The sequence below is a fragment of the Arvicanthis niloticus genome, chromosome 6, assembly GCF_011762505.2.
Source record: "Arvicanthis niloticus isolate mArvNil1 chromosome 6, mArvNil1.pat.X, whole genome shotgun sequence".
Lineage (NCBI taxonomy): Eukaryota > Metazoa > Chordata > Mammalia > Rodentia > Muridae > Arvicanthis > Arvicanthis niloticus.
Window position 1 is genome coordinate 90,843,569 of NC_047663.1, and position 22,006 is coordinate 90,865,574.

General features: G+C 51.3%; 2 protein-coding genes across 7 annotated transcripts; both read right to left on the minus strand.

Annotated features, from left to right (window-relative positions):
• Positions 1-4,008: 4,008 nt before the first annotated feature.
• Positions 4,009-9,742, minus strand: Hs3st6 (heparan sulfate-glucosamine 3-sulfotransferase 6). Of its 6 annotated transcripts, XM_076937190.1 has the most exons (3): positions 9,078-9,215; positions 8,151-8,302; positions 4,009-4,730 (listed from the first exon to the last, which is right to left on the minus strand). In XM_076937190.1, exon 3 carries the CDS (start codon positions 4,721-4,723, stop codon positions 4,115-4,117), a length of 609 nt encoding a protein of 202 aa, XP_076793305.1. In that variant the 5' UTR covers positions 4,724-4,730; positions 8,151-8,302; positions 9,078-9,215; the 3' UTR covers positions 4,009-4,114. The 6 variants fall into 6 exon arrangements, with proteins under 6 accessions (XP_076793305.1, XP_076793302.1, XP_034362327.1 ...); XM_076937187.1 differs by lacking the exons at positions 8,151-8,302; positions 9,078-9,215 and adding an exon at positions 9,484-9,742; XM_034506436.2 differs by lacking the exon at positions 8,151-8,302 and having other exon boundaries at positions 9,108-9,643.
• A 6,151-nt stretch (positions 9,743-15,893) lies between these two features.
• Positions 15,894-21,948, minus strand: Msrb1 (methionine sulfoxide reductase B1). Its single transcript, XM_034508055.2, has 5 exons — positions 21,784-21,948; positions 18,763-18,911; positions 18,230-18,344; positions 16,695-16,726; positions 15,894-16,327 (listed from the first exon to the last, which is right to left on the minus strand). Exons 1-4 carry the CDS (start codon positions 21,836-21,838, stop codon positions 16,695-16,697), a joined length of 351 nt encoding a protein of 116 aa, XP_034363946.1. The 5' UTR covers positions 21,839-21,948; the 3' UTR covers positions 15,894-16,327.
• Positions 21,949-22,006: the final 58 nt, after the last annotated feature.

Consider the following 22,006-nt stretch of genomic DNA (forward strand, 5'->3'; position numbering starts at 1 on the left):
TCCGTGTTCCAGAACTGTAAGACTGCCTGCTCTGGTTTTTGTAACCCTGTTTATCACTGTGTAATACGGATTGAGAGAGACAGCCCCTCACTAGCCGAGGGAAGTGAAGGTGTTTCGCACTCAGCTGCATGTTCCAGAAAAACCAGCTAATTGTGGTCTCTACCTTCAAACCCTTTCTCCAAATGCTTCTTCGTGGTACACCTCCAGTTTGGCTTTAAGGCTGTTGTCCTGTTCTAAGTAATAATAAATTAATTTAATTATAATTTGGATCAGTCTGTGGTCTTTTGTCAGTAGATTCGAGCCCTGTAACATTCTCCATGGCAGTATAGTCCCGGTCCCTCCCAAGGGAGCTTCAGCAGTTAACTACATTGAAAACTTAAAGGGAGGCTTTGCAAACTAAATCACCAAAGGCTTCCACGCTGCCCTGGCCCATCTGCTGCTGCTCTGCAGGACTAAGAGAACTCCTTGGAAGTCTGGCAGCTCCCTAACAGAACCCAGAGAAGGCAGACCCAGGCTTAGGGATCCTGAACGGGTGAGGAGGCACTCAGGTCCCCTGAGGATGACCTCTAGACCCAGACTTGTCCAACATGGGCCAATTGGAGATCAGCTATGAGGATCATTTCCAAGACCTGTCCCCAAAGCAGAGATGCATAGGTGTTCCAGTGTAAAAGGGTACTGCAGACACTCCTTTCTTCTCCTAGCGCTGCCCTGCCCAGCACACCCTTGGGAGGAAGCAAGCCAGGGGCTGCCTCCCTCTGATCCTCTAACCGTGCCCTGACCACAGAAGCTGGCTCAACCCTACCGAAGAGAGACCACCCACAATCAGAGACCTCAGGCTCACCTCACTGACAGGAGGGAGGGGTCGGCAAGCACAGCCCTGCAGTGCTCAGAGAACTACCGGATGCTGTCTTGACCTTATTGCCAAGATCTGGCAGACCTCTGGAATAGGTGGAATGATAATGGCCTTTTCAGGGACTGACAATGAGAGGAAGGGTTGGCAAGGTGTCAGCACTTTGTATGTATCCTAGGATAAGTCTTCATGTATATGCAGCCAACAGAGAGGGTAGAGTGGGTGCTACCTTTTCTAGCTTCCCCTTGGCCTTGGGCACTCAGGCCAGAGTCTCCTCAGTGTCTCTGTAACTGCTGTATACAAAACCACAAAGGCAGGAGCAAGAACACCGCCCTCACCTAGTGACCCCTGCTTAGACCAGGTAAGGCCAGGAGCCTGGGGCAGGATGGGATCCTACTAATAAAAGCAGCCTCATCCCAGAGCTTCTCCAAGTCACCTTCCTGGACCCATGGTGATAAGGAGGCTTGTCTGCTCCTGCTCCATCCCTGTCTGGGAGCTAGAGAAAGATCCCAGGCCACTTCTCCACTGGTCAAGACAGGAAGAAGGTAATTGAATCAGCACTTCTCACTCCATCTGGAACATTCCAACATGGGAAACCCACAGAGCAGCTGGGGAAGCAATTTAGGACTTTAATTAAAGGCTGATGACTCCCCCAAGGAGCTCCACCCCCACACAGCCTTTAAGACCCACCACATCTGCCCACAATGTGTTCTGAGGCACAGCTGGGCACCTCGAACTGGGCGTTGGCCCTCAGGCTAAGTTTCCACTGGGCGGATGTGAGCTGAACACGCCAGTCCAGCTTTCTCCTTGCTGCATCTATAAACTGTCCTTAGAGCCTGGGCCCGAGCAAACCTCTACCCTCACAGCTCTGCACCCAAGAAAGCTCCACAAGGGGGGAAGTACTCACCTTAGATAGAAGGCCTCAGACAAAGAGCTCTGGACACAGGGACAGAAGCAGGGAGAGCGGAAGGGAGGCCCAGCTGCCCAGCTCAAGGGTGTCCTGCCACTCAAGTTCCTCTGCTTCTATCTGATCCATCTGCAGAGAAAGGCATCTTGGCAGAGAGAACAGTATATGCAAAGCTTGTGAAGGCACAAAAGAGCATGGCAGATGATGGAGATGGCAAGGGTTGGGGAAGCAGGAACTTAGAGCCAAACGGGGGCGGTGAGCTTTTAAGGCTTTTAAGAGCTGCAGGTAGGCATCTAGTCTTCACCCTAGAAGCAGTGGGGCTGGGGCTGAAAATGAGAACAGTTTAAAATAATGGCATCAGCCGGGCGGTGGTGGCACACGCCTTTAATCCCAGCACTTGGGAGGCAGAGGCAGGTGGATTTCTGAGTTCGAGGCCAGCCTGGTCTACAGAGTGAGTTCCAGGACAGCCAGGGCTACACAGAGAAACCCTGTCTCAAAAAACCAAAAATAATAATAATAATAATAATAATAATAATAATAATAATAATAATGGCATCTGCTGGGCGTGGTGGTGCATGTCTTTAATCCTAGCATTAGGGAGGCTGAAGCAGGTCGATCTTTCTGAGTTCAAGGACAGCCTGGTTTACATCATAAATTCTGGGACAGCCAGGGCTGTTACACAAAGAAATCCTGTCTCAAGGTCGGGGGGGGGCAAGAAAAAATAAAAATAAAATAAACCAATGGGGTGTGCTGAAGACCCCATTATTCCAGTAGAGGACAGTAGCAGGGCAGAATAATAATGAGGCCTGGGGACTATCCAGGGAGAAACAAGATTGACCAAGGAGTCAAGGGCTTTCCTGCCCTCCTTCCCACCTCTGGCCCAGGGAATAAAGATAGTTACCAGGCCTATTAGGTGCCTTCTAAAATAGCTAGGTGTGGAATATGCCTCCCCTCACCCATGTCAGACCCTGTGGCTGGAGGAGGCTGTGTATGCCTCTCATCTGCATCTAGACCAACATCTGCCCAGCACATTGCCATGGCAGTTGCTCCATGGGTGCTGGAAGTAAAGTTCCACCTGTAACCCCAATGGCCTGGCCCAGGGCAGCTCAGCCTGGAGAAAGCATCAATCCCTCAGGGCAGCCCCAGACTGAGAGTGAGCTCAGAAGCCAGCCTGGGCAGAGGCAGGGTCCTGCAGCCTGCCCTTATCCTTCTTCCTCTCCTGAGCCTCTTCTTGGTGCAGACATTAACTGATCCCATGTTAATACTGCTGATGGAGTCATGTGACCAAAGCAGACGTTACAGTGACCTGTGAGGCCTTTGGCTCATAGTGAACCTTAACAACCAGGTGAGATAGGTATTGACAAACTATCCTCGTCCCCAGTAAATCTTCCCTTACTCCTAGGATGAGGAGTGGCTTGAATCATCTCAGAGGGAAAAAAACACATGACAACCAGGACAGGCCATGAGACCCAAGAAGTCTTGGATACAAAGGCCACAGCCAGGTCCTTACGCAGACCTGGGACAGTGCAGGTATGACAGGGCTTTAGTGGCCTTAGGGGTCATTATCAGGACAGCTGGAGCAGGGGAGTGTACCTAGCTTGCCCAAATCTGGCCTCTTTTGGGTATGAATTAGCAGGTGGTTCCTGCTCTGTACTGGTGTAGGTATACAGGGGGATAAGCATGGCATTGTGGAAATGATGCCTGGTGGGCAGGGCCAGAGGGCAAGTAGGGCTCCACTAAAACCATTTGGTGGCTGTTAGAAGTAGTTGCCCAGCTGCTACCCACTGCCCAGCTGCTACCCACTGCCCAGCTGCTACCCACTGCCTAGCTGCTACCCACTGCCCAGCTGCTACCCACTGCTCACTTGCTACCCACTGCTCACCTGCTACTCACCACCCAGCCCTTCCATTAGGCTTCCAGGTGGGACTAAGGATAAAATGAGGTGGTGGATACAACACACACAGTTGGCCAAGCCAGCTTTGTCTTGCTCCACCACTCAGGAGCTTGCAGCCTATTTTCATCCTAAACATTGGGACAATCCTGCTCAGCCTCCTAAGGCTGAAAAGAGTGGCTGTGGACAGCCTCCAGGGCCACCTGTATGTCACTGGGCTCAACCTCTCTAAGCCTCACGTGTTCACCTGTGACATATGGCCAAGAACACTGTTTACCTCCCATGCACACCAGTATACAGTCAGTGTCTGACAGAGAGGTTTTATAATACCACTCCTGCCCCCACCTTAAAGTCGAAGTGGAAGAAGACAAATCTAGGCTTTATTTCCTAAATTCTGCAATGACCAGGCAGACAGACATAAATTAAAGGTACTGGGCACCCAGGGAAAGGCTGAGCAAGGCCTTGATCAGTCCCAGCCAAAGTCCTGGCCAGTCATCTGGTAGAACTTGCGGTTGAATGGCTGGTAGAAAGCCTTCAGGCGCTGAACCACAGGCTCCGGCACTCGGGGATGAGGCCGGCCCTTAGATTTACCCAAGCAGCGGGGGCGCCCACTCCCCTGGGCCTTTTTGAGGCAAGGGAAGCCCTTGGTAGCATTGAAGTAGAAGTGTTTGTCAGTGACAACCCGTTTGAGACCCAGAAAGTCCTGTACACGGCCCACTTCACCAGCTGGATCACTGACCAAGCGCTCACCGCTTACAAACAGGAAGTGGGACAGAGGGAAGTAGCGAAGCCAGTTGTCCAAGTGCTGAGCATACAGACCAATGCGCACGGCACTCCAGGCTGTGTCCACCGGACCCAGGCCATGGCGGAAGGCCAGGGCACGGAAGCTAGGCAAGCCTGGGGTCTTGGAGAGTGTCTGTGCATAATCAGAGATGGCCCGGGTCACAGGGTTCCGCACCACCACAATCAGCTTGGTATCTGGAGACATGGCATGGATTCGGCGGGGAGCCTCCTGAGTCACAAAGTAGCTGGGGGTCTTCTCCATGGTGATCTGCCCATCCAGGGAACGAGGCATCAGACCCCTGTGGAATGGCAGGAGGAGTCCCTGAGTGATCCCAACATGCATCTCTTCCAAAGCCATTTCCCTTCCCAGCTAGATCTGCCCTCCAGGACCAGCAACCAACCCCTCCTCCTCTGAGGAAAGCCCAGGCCAAGGAAGGCTATCTTCTTCCTATCTTAGGCTCATCCTCCTAAGGTGCAAGTGTGCCCAGTGTGGTCCTACAGTATACCACAAAACCAAAGCTGCCCATCAGTATGGCTCTAAGGTAAACTAAGTGACAGCCTTGAAGGGCCACCTCCACGGAGTCCTGGCAACACCACACCACAGACCAACCCCTTCCAAAGCTGCTACACCCAGCCTTAACCAGGCACCTGAGGCTGGCCAGCACAGCCCTGCAACCTCTTACTATTATCACTGACCATGAGGGGAGCCCACACAGAGCACCTAGCCCAGGCAGGCCCAGGCACTGAGAGGACACCTCTCGATGGAGAGGTGTCCTCAGGCTGCACTTGACAGCTTGTTAGTACACAGTGAGGTAGGGCAGGGCGGGGCCAGTCAGCTGAGCAAGCAACTACAAAGTTAGGAACTAGGTCAACAGAGGCAGAGGCAATGGGGCTTTGAGAGAGACACCTGACCAGCCTTGACTTCCATCCTCTCAGGGATACTGTTCACCCCTTTCTGACCATCCCAGGACCTACTCTGGCCAAGCCGACACACAAGCCTAAGTTCGGCTTTACTGACATACAGACCTCCATTCTCTTCTCTCTGTTCAAGCTCCCAAGAAAATACAAATTACAGGACAGGCAAAAATGCACAGGGGCCATGCTTGGGTGCTTGGTTTGCATTGTTGCTGCTGCTGCTGGACAGGGGATATGTGCATGTAATGCCATGAGATCAGGCAAGAGTGACATCATCAGGCCCAGATATGGTGGTACATGTCTACAATCTCAGGACTCTGATGACTGACACAGGTATGATGGAGAATTTGAAAACAGGTCAAACTACACAAGATCTTGTTGTCTCTGAGGGGGGAGGAGGAAGAGGGGGAGGAGAGACCCCAGCAGAACGAATGTAGAAGACTGTAGAGCAAGGATCCAGGCAAAGCTGGTCTATAGAAGTTATGAGAGCACCCGTCTCCTTCCTCCATCAGGATGACACAGTGCTCCAGTTACTCCTCCCCATTGGATAAGCAGGCATCTTAAGACTGAGAAGGAGTAGGAGGTACTGAGGGGAAATGATAGTCCTCAGCCTCCCCCTGGCCCACCTAAAAGAGGGAATTCCACAGAGCTTGTGTTCCCAGAGCTCCTGTCCCCAATACTCTATCTTGTATAGTCAGGAAACATATTGAAATGTCACCCAGCCATTGCCAGGGAAAGTTCAATAGAGGACAACTCCAAGGTCTGAGAACCAGTCCCAAGCCCTTCTGCAAACGGACATCTTTGACATCAGTTACCCTCCGTGAGGCTCAGAAGCCTTGCCTGGTGAGCTCGGAGAGAGGAGACCCGTGTGTCTGGAGGGTGTGAACAAGCAGAGCACAGCTCTCTCAAGTAGCTCCATGAACCGTGCCTCTCCGGTGGAGCCCACCCCCTCTGGTCTGCATTTCTCCATGGCTCCCAGCCAGCCTGAGGCCACACCCCCTGTTTGCCCAGCCCCTCCAGCCACCACTACAACCTCTGTATCCCACACCTCATTTGGCCCAGATCCAAGGAGGCCAGGAGAAACTGGTTACAGATTCTATCCCAGTGTATGAGAGCGCTAGGGAACCAAGTCCCCAGCCACAGGAGCGAAGAATATGCCCAGCCCCTCCCCCCAACACACACACCCTGACATCCCCTCATACAGGTTAACCCATTAAACCTCAGGAGCTACAGGGATTCTCCTACCGATACCCCTTCTTACCTCTTCTTGCTTTCCCAGAAAATATAACCTGACAGACACCCCAAACCACTCAATGAGTAAGTTGAGTAAGCTAGTAAATGCTGTGTGGTTTTGAGAGTGGTTAGGGCCATGGCCCTCAAGGTGGAAGACCCTTAAAAGCCCAAGAAGCTGAGGATGTAATTCAGTTGGCATAGAATTTGCCCAGTATGCACAGAGCCCGAGTTCCACTCCTAGAACTGCATAAAAACAGCCATGGACTGGGTGTGGTGGCACACGCCTCCATCTCTTTGAGTTTGAGGCTGGCCTGGTCTACACTGCAACTTCCAGGCCAGCCAGAACTGCAGAACTGGGACCCTGCCTCAAAAACCAAAAACATATGAAGTAGGTCCCTTAGGGCGGTGGCATGTCTCAAGCAAGTAAAAGCATTTGCTGTGCAAATCTGTTTGCCTGGGTTCAATCTCCAGATCCCACAGGGGAAGAGAGAAGACTCCTTAAGAGTTAGCCTCTGACTTACATGTTCATGTCAGCATTTTTTCTATTCCCCCCTCTCCCCCCCCACACACACAGAGAGAGAGAGAGAGAGAGAGAGAGAGAGAGAGAGAGAGAGAGAGAGAGTGCCATAGTGGTACCTATTATAAAGATATCTGTAATCCCCTGCATTCTTGAGGTGTAGCCAAGGGGATGGAAGTTCAACAACATCCTTGGTCACACTGAGAATTTAAGGCCAACCTGAGCTACAAGAGACCCTGTCTCAAAAGTAGCAACAACAAAGCCAAAGAAGTGATGTAATGAAGAACCAGGGAGGAGAACAGTTGTGCCAAATGCAACCCTGGGCCCCTCTGCTGAGTCCAGCAGACACACAGGCCACTGCCTGAAGGAGGTAGATCACAGCCCACTACGAGCAGTACCTCCTCAGTGGCTGCTCCTCTCCCACCTACCTCCCTCAACCCAGGTCCTACGACCGGAGATATCAAGTCATAGGTGGTAACTTTCAGAGGCTCAGTGTACACCTGTGATGAGTTGAAGGAACATTACCTGAGGCACTGTCACCAGAGAGCACAGCGACCCTCGAAGCTATAGCCAAGTGAAGACATTAGGCCACAGTCCAGAAGCCCAGCCAGGCCACTTAGCTTACACCACACTTCTGAGCAAACCTGAAGCGGCAGGCCACAGAGGATGACCCTGAGTAAAGGGCTGGGCCCATGGGTTTCTCCCTTCCTCAGCATCCTCTGCACTACTTCCAGATGGAGTCTGAAACTGTGGCATGCTGTCCTGAACACTCCCTCCTCCCATGCTGGGAACATCAGTGTTTTCAAGAACCTCCCCTCAGCTAGCACTGACCCATCAGAGGTCGGGAGCTTGTTCGCTCCCAAACCCATGGTCTTAACACAAAAGGTAAAGTTAGCAAGTGGGAGTAAGGAAGAACCCAAGAGACAGAAGATGGTGTGCCTGGGCGTCCTGCCACCCACACTGACTCTCCAGGTGATTGTGGCTTAGCCCGGGCTTGCAGAAGAGGCAAGCCAGTCTATAAACCCCCATTTCCCCACATGAAGGAACAGGGTACCCTCACTGCCTGTATAGCTGCAGGAGACAGTGGGCAGGGCCTGTGTCTAGTCACACCAGCAGGGAGGGACTGGTATCTGATCATCCACCAGGACATACTGCTATACCTGGGGTGGTGCTTCCCACATTCCACTGCTGCACCCCAAGTCTCTCCTGTATGGAGAAACGACAGCTGCAGGAAGGTGTGTTCCAGTCCCCACCCTTGGGCTGTACCAAAGAACAGAGTCTCCCTTGTCAAAACCCAGACCTAACTTTCTCCAGACTCCAGCAGCTACAAAGGGCTCCCCTGATGCAGGGTTGGGGAGAGATGCTTAGGAATGGAAAGGCACTTTCTAGAACGCTTCTGGAAACCTGGAGACCCTTCCTTAATATACTTGACTAGTAGTACTTGACTCTGTACTTACCCAGAGTTATATCGGGGAACAGACCGACACCAAGGGATGATAAAGTGACTGAGCTCCAAGTACCTCTAAGGCTCCCAAGTAGTTCCACCGGGATTATATCAATATAAACCATGGTAATATATGGGTATATATTAGTAGCTTAGTGGTGGAATACTTGTTTAGTATATATGAGGCTTCATGCTCAATCCCCAGTACCTGGCCTTCTAAAAAGGAAAGTCTACCTACCCAGTTATTTCACTGGCTTGAAACTACTTTCAGGCTAAAATCATTCCTCGCTGAGGCCCTCAGCCACCCAGCAGGAGAGCAGAGTTTTCCCTGAGACTTTCTAGTTCCTGCAACCCTTGGCTATAAATGGCCTCTCTTTAGAGGGCCGCTGTGCCCACGAAAGAGATCAAGTCTATTTCCCTAACAGGCTTGCTTCAGACCCAGTGCCCAGGACTCTACCCTATTCATCCTGGGTTCTAAGATAGCACAGTCCAAGGCACACACCAACGCGGAAGGCGCGGACCAGCAGGGGCGCTCACCGGTACCAGGCGAGGCCGCGATCATAGCACCTGTCGAAGAAGTGGGGTTCAGAGCCAAGTGCACGGACGTCGGGGTGCAACCGCAGGAACTCTAGCAACGCGCGCGTGCCGCCTTTCTTCACGCCCACGATGAGCGCCTGCGGGAAGCGCCGGCGCCCCGGGCCGCTGGCCACCCGCAGGCCCCGCGCTCCCAGACGGCGGGAGGCTTGGGGCGGCTCTGTGGATGCGGGAACCGGAGCAGGAGCGCGGACAGCAGGTGGACAGCGGCCGGGGAGGGCGAAGAGGCAGTAAGCGCTTAGCAACAGAGCTACGAGCGCCAGCGGAGCACGGGGAGCACGCAGTGCAGTCCCCTGGCCCGTCCCTGCGCCTTGGAGGTCCCTGGCCCCGCCGCCCAGGCCACCGCTACCTGCCATGGGGTCGCACAGCGCCCAGGCCTGGGAGCGGGAACCGCAGACGGGCGTGCATCCCGGCTATAGCTCGTCGCACTCTCAACCCCAGGGCTCCCGGCTTCTGGGTCGAGCTCCGCAGCCTCGCAACCCGGGAGCCGGAGAGAGGCGGGGGACTGGGCGGGGCCGAGACGCCCCTCCCCGTCCGTAGCCCAGACCTCGCCTGGGACTCGCGACTCAGGTAAACTTCGAGCACGACCAGGAGCTAACCCAGCACTCCTCGGAGCTGGTCTCCGACTCACTTGGCTCCAAAGTCTTCGCTCTTACACTACGGGAATGCGGTGGCGCGGAAGGACACTAGGCTGCACAAGTGGGAGCCCTGCTCTCCCCTTTAAAAGTCTATCGACGCCCCTTTGGGACCAGGGCGACAGGTGTGGGGCTTCAGCCCTTATTTCCGGGAGCTGGAGCCTCCTCATCACTGGGGAACTCCGCAGACACCCGGTGCAGGAGTCCGTCTGTGCAGGAAGGATGAAGTCAGGCATGCGTCCCGCGCACAGGGGGTCCCCATGCATCTTTGAGCCTGTGACAGGAATGCTCATTGCATCCCTTGCTAACAGTCCACCTAGTATTCATTAGGGTGGGAGCCCTACTTACTCTGTTGAGAGAGCTTGTCAGATGGTAGGGCCACCATTTTAGAGTCCGTGTATCAAATAGAGCTGGCCTCCCCAAGATGACAGAGACACCTTCGGGAAATTGCAAAGCGGTTTCCCCAGAGGAGTGGAAAGGCCTGTACTAGGAGGCAGGGGAGGCACCTAGGCTCTGTCTGTGGCGCTTCCTCTGAGTATAGTGAGATTCCCGGGGCTCTCACATGTGTGAAATCTGCCAAACACTGCAGAAACTTCTCACTCACCCCCCACCTCCCTCCGTGTCCTGTTTCAGGCTCATTAGGTCCACAGAGCTGCTTGCTAGGAAGGCAGAGGAAAGACTCCAGGACAGCGAATAAGCTGCCCTGACCAGGGAAAAGGTAACTGTGCCTAAGTCTTCTTTCTGCCTCAGTCCGACTTTCCTGGCTGCCCGGTCCAGTCCCTGACCCACTTTTACTCGGTCTCTGCCCTCGGTTCTGTTTATTAATCAGCAGTCCGGGGGCCTCATGGCATCTGAACAAGTCTCAGACTGCAGGCTGCCTCTAAGGAACAAAGAACTCCAATGACCCATAGACATTTAGTTCCTACCCCAAGGGCAGCTAGGTCCAAGGGGACATGCACCACCCAGTCCCAGACACCAGAGTTACATTTGCTTGTCAGGGCAAGCTGGTGCCAGCAGCCCTGTGGGCGGGTTTTTAGCCCAGTACTGTCTGGGAAGCATGCTAGTACATGCAGGGACCCAGGAAGTTCTTCTTAAGATCTAACTATAAATGAGATTTGTTGAAGACATTCTGGTTCTCCTAAGCACTCCCAGGGAGGTCCCACACCGCCCTATTACACCTTCACAGTTTGAGCTGTCACCACTTTAGACTCCAAATCCCTCCACTTAGTCCCTAGTAACTCTCCATGTCCTTGGCACCCGCTAAGTTCCCACCTCCTGCCTTGATATCCTCTGCAGGGTGCCTTTTCCACAGCGCTGAAGACTCTCCGGGAGAGACAGGCCCAGAACAGCGAAGTGAGCTGAGAGTTTGGAAGCCCTTTCTCTACCTTCCCTCTGGCTCTTTTGGTGGAAAAGGTACAGATCTGGGGATATCCAGGATGACATACATTCCCAAGGTCTCCCAAGCACCTAACACAGTAGCAGGCAGTGACTACTCAATACGTACTGATTAGAGAGGAGAGGTTAGGAAGGGCTTTCTGGAGGTGATGAACATTCCAGGCAGAAGAGGGAGTGGTAATGGCTGCTCCACAGAACACAACAGCCAGGGAGATTGGAATGGGGTCACAAGCTCATCTTGCAAAAAGATAGGATAAGAGAGGGGCCTATTTTTTTATTTATTTTATGTATATGAATACACTGTGGCTCCTCCCCTAAAGCCACACACCCTTCACACACACACCCCAGACCCACTCCTGCAGCCTGCAGAACTCAAGCCTCAGAAGGGAATGATGGGGCGGGGCTGTGGCCAGAGGGTGGGCCCAGATGTCCTTGATTTGTATGAGGTTTTTCCACTTTGGAAGCCGGATATGGCTGCATCCTGGGGAAGGGCCCTTAAGAGAGACCTGCTCCATCTACCCAGCCCCAAATAGTTCTGTTGAGTTCACCGTGATGGGAAAGGTCGCCAGACAAGAGCCCACTCTGGAGGCAGGGTGGGACAATGCTGATAGCTAAAGGGATTTAGGGGCTTCCTCTACTCCTTCCCTGCCCTTGACAGGGACCCAGCCACCTGAACCTCTAGGCTTCATTAAAGAGATCCCAGCCCCCACTTGGCTTCTAGCAATAAGAGGACAGAAGATGGCAGCAGTGACAAGCATTTACCATGGAAACTGAGTACCTCACATTCTATATTCCATGGACCAGAGGTGAATGGTTTCCATGTCCCCAATAGCCAGAGACTGGGGTCTCATTCCTGTTGCCTGGGGGACATTGCACAGGTCATGGGGCAGACCAAGTCAGGATAGGAGACAAGTTCCCTTGGGTAGAAACAGTCACAAGCATGGTCCCATGCCTACTGTGGCTGCAAGGCTTTCCAGGGATGTCCAAACCCTGTCATGAAGTGCAATTCCAGTCAGTCACCTTCGAGGCACCCCCAGTTTTCTCTTGCCCAGAAGGCCATTGATTGGCTACTGTGTCTGCTTCATTAAGGCCTGGAGCCAGGTTCCCAGGATCTGGAACTGGGAACTTCATTGCTTCTTACAATATGGTCCAGACCGTCTTGGCTTTGTGGCTGCTGTCGTTTTGGAGACAAGGTCTCACTGTGCAGCCCTGGCTGGTTTGGAATGCCCTTTTGTAGACCAGGCTGGCCTTGAACTCAGAGATCTGCCTGCTTCCCAAGTGCTAAGCTTAAAGGCCTGTGCTACCACATCTGGCCCAGTTCAACTCCTAACTGTGCAGCACATCTTCCAGGCTTGCAGCACCAGCTCAGAGGACTAGTGATCTTTAGATAGCTAGGTTAGGGTTAGGGTAGGTAAATGAGAAGGTCCCATAGAAAAGGATTCACCCTGCCTTCTCATTCCATAGCTCCATCCATGTCTGTAGGCATGGATACCCTTCCGCACCGTGGGGAGGGCTGAGCATATCCAAAGGCTCCACAGCCTGACCACTCTGTGGCCCAGTCTATCCAGCTATTCCCCCAACGATGTCTCCAAGAACGGGCAGGTGACTGTCAACAGCAGGAGCAAGAGATCCAGATTCAGGCTCAGGAGACCATGCTCTAAGGATGCCGTGCTGTCACCATTTCACTGGCCTGAATCCTTTTGCTCTAAGAGTATAGAAATGGACAGAAATGATGAGAAATCAGCCAGCTAGCTCTTCCAGGGCTGAGGGCCGAGCTGTTGTTGCTCAGCTGTTGACAGCTGTGCAATGTGAACTCCTGGCGCCATCTAGTGTTAGCTCGTGGTTAGGCCTCAGGAAGTTGTGATGCTTCAGTCTCTTGGTTCAAGCTTCCTCTGCCTTTGACTGTAGCTGTTGTTACAGCCCCTAGGAGTGTCTGAAATCCATGGCCTCAGGCTTAGCTGTCTCCAACTCCTTCAGTTTCTTCTCTCTAGCTCTTTACAGCCCTCTAGCCTTCAGCCTCCAAGTACTGCCCCATAGAAGTAATTTTATGTGGGGCAGAAATTCCCACTCTAGCCCAGACAGCTCCTGAATAAAAGACACAGAAACTTTTTTTATTTTTTTATTATTTTATATATGTATTATTTTATATATGTTAATACAACATACATATGTATGTGTGTGTGCCTATGTGTGTATATATATATATATATATATATATATATATATATATATATATGTATTAACAAGCTGGAAGTATAAACTGGGCAGATTCTGAGCTATTCTAACCTACACCCCAGACAGAGGCCCCGTGTCACTTGCCGTTTGAGTGTCGCCCAGCTTGCTCCACTCCTCAGGGGAATTTTCTCTTGGCCACTTGCTCATGGTCCATCCTGCCTCATGGTGACCTTCTTCCAACTCCTCTGTCCTCCTCGTGGTCCCTACCTGAGACCTCCCTATTCCACCTCAAGTCCCGCCTTCCTCTCTCCGGCCCACTCACAGGCTCCAGCCTTTTATTGTCCAATCAGAGATTATTGGGGAACATTCTTCACAGTACATTAGTCAATATATGATGCCCATGTCCAGACTGCAACCTGATCTCGGGGCACAGAATGCAGCATCTGAATACACAGTGCACAAGGCGACCCCAACCCTGCTCTTTCTTGCCTCTGCCCTCACTAGTTTCCAGTTTCCCAGCTACTACTAGTTCTTGTGACTGCTGTCCTCTGAGAGGGATTCTGCCCTTCAAGAGACAGCTACAACTAGACCTCTCCCTCCTGTTGTCAGCCGCTTTGACCCCTCTGCCTTGGCTCCACTATTTTGGCCAATTTGTCTTCCTGTTGCCAGCTCGGGCTGCACTGCTGACAGTGAGCAAGACATGACACTGAGAAAAGCCTGATGTAGCAAGACTAAAGCAAACAGCACAGTCAGTGAGCGTGAGGAAGTGTAAACAGCACAGTCAGTGAGCGTGAGGAAGAGTTTGAACCAATCATAGCACACCTCCCATGCAAATGACAATTTGTTCCTGCACCAATCACAGCTTGTTTCTTTTCTTTGTTTTGTTTATTTTCAAGACAGGGTTTCTCTGTGTAGCCCTGGCTGTCTCTCGGACCTCACTCTGTAGACCAGGCTGACCTCAAACTCAAGAGATCTGCCTGCCTCTGCATCCTGAGTGCTGGGATTAAAGATGTGCATTACCTGTCTACAGCCTGATTTTTTGTTGTTGTTGTTGTTTTGTTTTGTTTTTAAAGCCCATCACAGCAGTTCTTCTGCTAGGCTACCAAAAAAGTACTCCTTCTCTGGCCTGGGTAGAGACAGTTGCAAGATCATCTAGGATTCAGAGGTTTGTGGTAGAAGAAAATGTTTCAAACAGCCTTAGCTGAAGCTGCGCCTTCTAGAGCCTGGGGCCACCTGCTTCGATCATGGTGTAGTTTGCTCCAACATCCACAGAATGCTCAAGCCAGCCAGTGCTGGTATTAAGGGTAGTCTGGCTGGCTATTCGTCTGGCCTTTTGCTCAAGGTAGCCAGGGTAGCAAGAAAGAGTCCAACAGCTGCCATTTAGGGAGTCAATTAGGATAATCAAGAGAATATGAACATCAGTGTACTTAGAATAAGGAGGTTTCATTGTTAACACTAATAGTGATTTTAGGAGAGGAGCATCTGTGAATGTGGTCAATTTGCTGGAGGTTGAAGAGGGGTCCAGAGGTTCTGCAGCCAAGGTCCACTTACTTTTCTCTCAATATAGAAATCCCAGGACATGAATCTCCCTCCCCGCCCCATCAAGACTGGGACCACTGAGGCCATCCAGAATGGCAGCCCCTGTTGAGGTTTGGTCTGATGCTATGTGTTGTTATGCTAAATACTGGCCCCCCAAGGTCTGGTTGCCTCAGGGATGAAAGAATCCTCACTTACCCCAAGTGATGCTTTGTGACCTTGCTCCTTAATTTTAAACTACTGGCTGAAATAAAAATAGCAACTGGCTGTAGCTGGGCAGGAGAGAGGGAGAGGCAGGTTAGGTTTCAGTTCCTGGGCATGGTGTGTGAGGCAGAGACCATGAGGAAGGGAGAGAAGGAAGAGAGAAAAGATACCATGGGGTAGGTGAATCATGAAAACATGGGCATGAGGGCTGGCCAATTGGAATGAGTGGCCCAAGCAGAACATGACAAATTGTAACTTGGGGTTATTGACAGGGAAGTACACATAACAGCATAGAGGGCGGGTACCTGCCCAGCTCTAATGCCGTTAAGGCTGATTATAAATGTAAAGGCTTGCGCCTTTTATCTGGGAACTGAGTGATCAAAGGTGGGATAGTAACTCCCATTAATATCATCACCACACCAAGACCTGCTGTTCAGGAGGCAATATCACCAGAGAAGGCCTCACCTCCCTTCATTCCTGGGCGACATCTCAACAGTGGGCCAGACAAAGGTACAGCCAGTCTTACTCACAAGAAGGCCCTGAGCCCAGAGGACCTCCAGGCAAATGTTTCAAACCTTTGCAGCCCCGGCCCCTGCCTGGCTCTTCCAAGCTTCAGGGCCATCAAACCTGACCTGCACCCTCTTCCCCAAGACTGAGGAATCCTCCTGGCTTTGAGACAGATGAGGGAGACTAACCTCTCCCTAGGGCTTTGGCAGATGCTGGGCATTATTTAAACACTGTAAACTCAAATCAAGTACAGTGACAGTTATGATCCTAGTTCAACCCCTAGCACGAAACAAACATGGCAACCAGCTCAGGCTTCTTGTTTATTGACTTTTTGATCACTCCAGAGAGGAAGCAAGGGGGAGTGGGTCTCAGCATCACCCACTCTCCCAGATGTCAAGAGCTTCCAAGCACATTCAATAAGTAACAGTAATTTTCTCTTAAGAGGGACACTATGGACAACGTGGCGAGAACAGAGTCCCTGCCATGCTGGCCAGCCAATGAGGCAACAATCACTTTCCGAAACCAGAGTGCGGCAAGATGAGCCTGCAAATTGTGAAATGGAGTTTTGTTTTCTCTGCCAGAAGACAAGGATTCAAGAATCCCCGGCATCTGCCTGCTCCACTCCCCAGAGGTCACAGGTCATCACCACCCTGGCTGGCATAGAAGGATTTAACCAGAGCAGATCATACAGTGACTGAGGCTGTAGCAGTTGGCCAGGGCAGTCCATTCAAGGTCCATCTCCTGCAGAGCCCAGAAGAGACAGGCATAAGCTTCAGTGAGGGCCAGGGCACATCCCCAGAACTGAGCACCACAAGGGTCAGTGTAGACAGACAAGGAAATTGGTGGGTCATTCAGAGATGACCTGAACCCGGAGTCTCCTACAGACTCAAAAGAGCCCCACTCCCAGGCTCATCAAGGTAGAACAATGGAGACTTTCTAGAAAGTGCTTCCTCTACAATGGTTCTGTCCAGAGACAAGGAAACATCGGGGCCTTCCTGGTACTTCAAACGTCTCTTCCCAGCTGCCCAGACTGAATGCCCAAGGTTCTGACACTATCTTAGGGTTGCCAGATAGTGGGCATGCCCATCTGGGAAAGAAAGCCGCTCACCTAGTGCCCCTGAGGGGCAGGAGCTTCTTTGCCTGGGAAAGAGAAGGGAGAGAAAACACATCATGGTTAAGTCATGCTTCAGTTGGGCGTGGTGGCTCATATCTGTAAGCCCTGCTGAGGCTGCGGCAAGGGATTCGAGAGGAGTGGTCGGAAAGTGCTGTATGGTAAGTTGTAGGCCACCCTGAGATACAGCAGACACCCAGTCTCAAAAGTACTAAAGCCTATTAGGAGGCAGAGGCAGGTAAATCTCTATAAGTTCAAAGACAACCAGGGCTATATAGTAAGACCCTCCACACAGGAGGCAGAGGCAGGAGGATCTCTGAGTTGGAGGACAGCCTGGTCTACAGAACTAGTTCTAGAGCAGCCAGGGCTACACAGAGAAACCCTGTCTCGAAGAAAAAAAAAAAGAAGAAGAAAAACAAACAAATGACAAACAAAAAAACTAAAACCATGGATTGTAAGATGGCTCACTGAGTAAAAGGCACATGGCAACCAAGCCTAGCAACCTGATTTTGATGCCCAAGACCCACACAGTGGAGGACGAGAACAGAGCCCCATAAAGGGTCCTCTGACGTTAACCACATGTGGCACCACGCACATACCCACAAATACACTAAGTAAATAAACTGTACTTCTGGGAGGGCTGGGAAGTTGGCTGCTCTTCCAGAGGACCAGTTCCATCCCCAGCACCACACGGTGGCTCACAGCCATCTGTAACTCCAGTCCCAATGACCTCTTCTGGCTCCGTGGGCAACTGTACACATGTGGTACACAAGAAATACATACAGGCAACACACTCATATACATCAAACAAAAATAAAGGGGAAAAAGGGAATTCTTCTGAAAAGTGTTAGAAGAAAACAACAAAACTCATGATTCAGACTCCAGGCCAGCAGAGCAGCCCAGGGACCCAGCTCAAAGCTCTGCACGTTGTTCATTTCATGAGATCTACAGGGGAACCCACAGCCTCCTTCTCCTCCACCAGACACATAGAACATTCCAGGCTGTTCCAGACTGCTTATTCACCCCACAGTAAAGCAATGGCAGCAGCTGTTTTTTGAAGGCTCCATTTTGCAGATCATCTGAAGGAGCTGTTTTATTGAGCACATATTGTTACTATGTGCCAGGCCCCAGGGGACCACATCACATTCAGTTGTTCTCAGCAGCCGTGTGACAGAAAATATGCTGCTGTACCCACTGTAAAGAGGACTGACAGGTGCTCGGGTTCAGAAGAAAGCCTTTGGTCGCATGGCCCAGATCCTCAGCCTTGACCTACCCCTACATCCAACCCAAGACTCCAGCTACATGGAAAGGCCAGGCCTCCAGAGAAGACCTCACGCATGCCCTCCCTGAGATGTTCCCATATGAGACACCCTGGATATTTGCCCCCTGGTCCTATCCTTCAGCTGGCTTTCTGGGTGCCATTGCCAGGTGTATTTATTTTACATGGCCAACAGATAAGCACACATAGCCTGCCTCCTTGCTCCACCTTCCTTGTTCACAACAGGATGCCCCCAGCTGCTAAAGGTACTCACCTTTAGGGATGAACTTCAGTGAGCTGCTAAATATTCAGAATCGAGATTGTCCCAGCTTGGGGCCATCATTCAGGAACTCGTGGCCCAACCCATTGCCACACTTGCCACAGGACACCTGGGAAATCCCAAACACAATCAGTCTCCTGTCTACTGCAGATAGGAGGTGTTCCCACCACCTGCCCATTTCCCAAGGGGTGGGGCCTGTTGCAGAGAAGCAGTCCCAAAGCTCACATTCTCTCAGAATACGAGCACTCTCAAAATCTTGGGGTGCAGCAGGTGTGGTAATTCATGTCTTTAATCCCAGTACTCAGGAGGCAGAGCCCGTGGATCTCTGAATTCAAGACCAGCCTGCCCTACAAAGTGAGCTCCAGGACAGCCAGGGCCTCAGAGAGAAACCCATCTCAAACAACAAGAAAAACCTTGGAGTGCCACCACCCCAGCTGAAGATGGAGACCTTGGATAATCTCATGAGGGGACAAAGAAAGAAAGGTCCAAGACTCCCGGCCATCACTCACCAGGGTTGTCACACCTACCTTTAAAGCTTCTGGTCGGTTTTTCTCGGGGCACTTGGTCACACTGTCTGCATGGATGGTTTCAGTGAATGCTGGCCATGGGGAGGAGTGTGCATACTTTGAGTGGCTGGAGAACAACTCATAGCCGCACTTGGCACACACGTAGACACCTGTAGCCGAGGATGAGCAAAAGCAGACACATTGACCCACTCCATCTGTCTAGAGCAAACTTCCTTGACCTTGGACCCAGAAATGACACTACCAGCACGGAGCCCACTGTGGTTGGAGCCCACCACTCACCACCCCCACATATCCCCCACTCCTACCTAGCCCATTGATTGGCTCTGGGGTAGGTAGCCCCTAGCAATGCCTGGTTGAGTTACAGGAGACTAGAAGTACCCTCTGGATTCATTTCAGCTATTCTCAGTGGCCCTGTGGTATGAAATCTTTTATTTTTTATTTTTTTATTTTTTTTTTTTGGTTTTTTCGAGACAGGGTTTCTCTGTGTAGCCTTAGCTGTCCTGGAACTCACTCTGTAGACCAGGCTGGCCTGGAACTCAGAAATCTGCCTGCCTTTGCCTCCCAAGTTCTGGGATTAAATGCGTGCGCCACCACTGGTATGAAATCTTTAATAATTTAATATAATTATTTAGTTTTTGGATGTTTTAACAGACTTGTTTTTTATTTTATACATATGATGTTTTGCCTGTGTACCTCATGTACACAGTATCTGAAAACAAACAAACAAACAAAAAAACAAAACAAAAAAACAGAAGAGACCAGAAGGGATTGGATTCCCTGAGACTGGAATAAACAGTCTATCAAGTGAGAGCTGGGAATGGAACCCAGGTCCTCTAGAAAAGTATGCTCTTAACACTGAGCCATTTCCAGTCCTCTGAGGTCTTTCATTTTGTTTTGTTTTGTTTTGTTTTGTTTGTTTGTTTGTTTGTTTGTTTTGACACAAGATCTTGTGCCAATTAGTTTTTGTCAATTTGAAACAAACTTGAGTTCCCCAGGAAAAGGGAACAGGCTGAGGACTTGCCTAGATCAACCTGGTCTATAGGTGTGTCTATGGGGACATCTTTTTTTTCTTGTTTGTTTGCTCGCTTGCTTGCTTTTCTGAGACAGGGTTTCTTTGTGTATAGCTGTCCGGGAACTAGCTCTGTAGACCAGGCTAGCCTCAAACCCAGTCATCCACCTGCCCCTGCATCCCAAGTACTGGGATTAAAGGCATGTGCCATCACCACCACACTGGGACATTTTCTTAGTTAATAATTGATGGAGGAGGCCCACCTCACTGTGGGTGGTGCCATCCCTGAGCAAGTGGTTCTAGGCTGAAGAAGAGCAAGCAAACTGCCGGGCAGTGGTGGCGCACGCCTTTAGTCCCAGCACTTGGGAGGCAGAAGCAGGCGGATTTCTGAGTTTGAGGCCAGCCTGGTCTACAGAGTGAGTTCCAGGACAGCCAGGGCTACACAGAGAAACCCTGTCTCAAAAAAAAAAAAAAAAAAAAAAAAGCAAGCAAACTACAGTAGCAAACCAGTAAACAGTCTCTTCTCAGTTCCTGCCTCTGGGTTCTTACCTTGGTTTCCCTCGATGGTGGCCAGTAACTTGTAAACAGAAATGAACTCCTTCCTCCCCAGATGGGTTTTGATCAGTGTTTTATCACAACAGAGAAGCAAACTAGGCCAAGTCTTACATTGTAGCTCAGGCTAGCCTGAAACTATGTAATCCAGGCTGACCTCAAATTTAAGGCAATCCTGCCTGGGCCTCCTATACCCTGGAATTACAGATGTGAACCAGCATGCTTGGCTAACATTTCCCCTTACAGACATAAGGTGGAAAGCCGGTGCTGCAGACACACAATACAGTATGTGGCCAAGAGACAACCCTAGAAAGGATTACAGCCCCCCTTTACCCTGGACATGCTCCACACACCAGGGCCCCTAACTGCCAATGGAACCATTTGGTCCTCTCTCTCAAGTAGGCATCTCTGCTAGTCGGTGGTCTCGGATACCCATGGGCCTGCTCTCTGGCCCTAGAGAACAGTCTTCCACACCAAATAGGGAACTCCAGAAAAACAACATCTGGGAAGAAAGGTTTCAACCTGTCTCCAAAAGATCACATGAGTGGAAGGCATAAGTATGGTTGCAAAACAGAATTATGTAACTGTTTGAAAGACTTAGAAATGGGAACCTGCAGAGTACTGAATCATCCTGTCACCCACCACTTGAGGACAGACAGACACTCTAGAGTGTGAACTGTTCATTCAGCCTGTATCAGGAACTGGAGAGGAAGCAAAACCGAGTGAATGTCTAGCTTGCCCAGGCAGCCTGAAGGCAACTGGAGAGCTACAGCCAAGAATTCAAGGGAGACCTCTACCCAGCAACCCTATATCACAACTGGCTTATACAGGTGCCCAGTGTCACAGCCCAGCCCTCTAGAAGACTGACATCCAACAGATCCCGCCCCAGGGACGCCAGTGCCATAGTTTTTTACCAAATTAGTCCAGATCAGCAGAACCCAGCAAGAAGGGGGACCAAACAAAGTCTCTCACAGTGCTGGTCAAACTTCATTTATGCTGGCAAGAAACCACTGACAACCAACCCAGAGGGCGGAGAGACACCTGGGACAGCACATTCGGGACTGAACAGAAAGTGCATTGCCTGCCGGCTCATCCAAGTGAATGAGGGAAGGAACATAGCCAGGGCAAATTCCAACGCTGACCTTGGACCACATACCACCATCGCTCCGCTCCAAAGTTCCGATCACTCAGAAACCACCCAAGCATCTGGCCCAGAGAATCCCCCAAAGAGATCTACATTGAAATTCAAGGCCTGTCCCCCTCGAGAACAGAGACTACCGGAATGTCCCTTCTCTTCTCAAGTCCTCCTGCCCCAGAATACCCCGGCCAGCCAGCTCCCCTCCTCCAAGTCCTTCTTTCCCAAGCTCGCTTCTCCTCAGCAACCACACTAGCCCAGTTCTGGTTCCGGAGCTCCACAGCTCCGCAGGAAGGGATGTCTGCTTTAATGCCTCAGGGTGTACCTGGCTCGAAGTGATTCTGGAAAACCTCGCCTCCGAAGAAGCTGCAGAACGACATGATCGCGACGGGACAGGAAAAGGCACCCAGCCAAGACCCGTAAAGCCCAGAGATCTGGACTCAAACCCGACCCTTTCCAATGACCAATCACTTTCCGGTTCGCCATAAGCCCCGCCCCTAGAGAAGACCAGTCACTCCAGGATTCCCCACAGCCGCCTTCTAGCAGCC

Bases quoted from the DNA above. Each gene is read 5' to 3' on its own strand.
- Hs3st6 (XM_034506435.2), bottom strand. From the start codon at position 9,490: ATGGCAGGTAGCGGTGGCCTGGGCGGCGGGGCCAGGGACCTCCAAGGC. The intron at 4,731-9,077 runs GTGAGCGCCCCT...GCCATTCCACAG, and splicing joins CGCGGCCTCGCCTGGTACCG to GGGTCTGATGCCTCGTTCCC.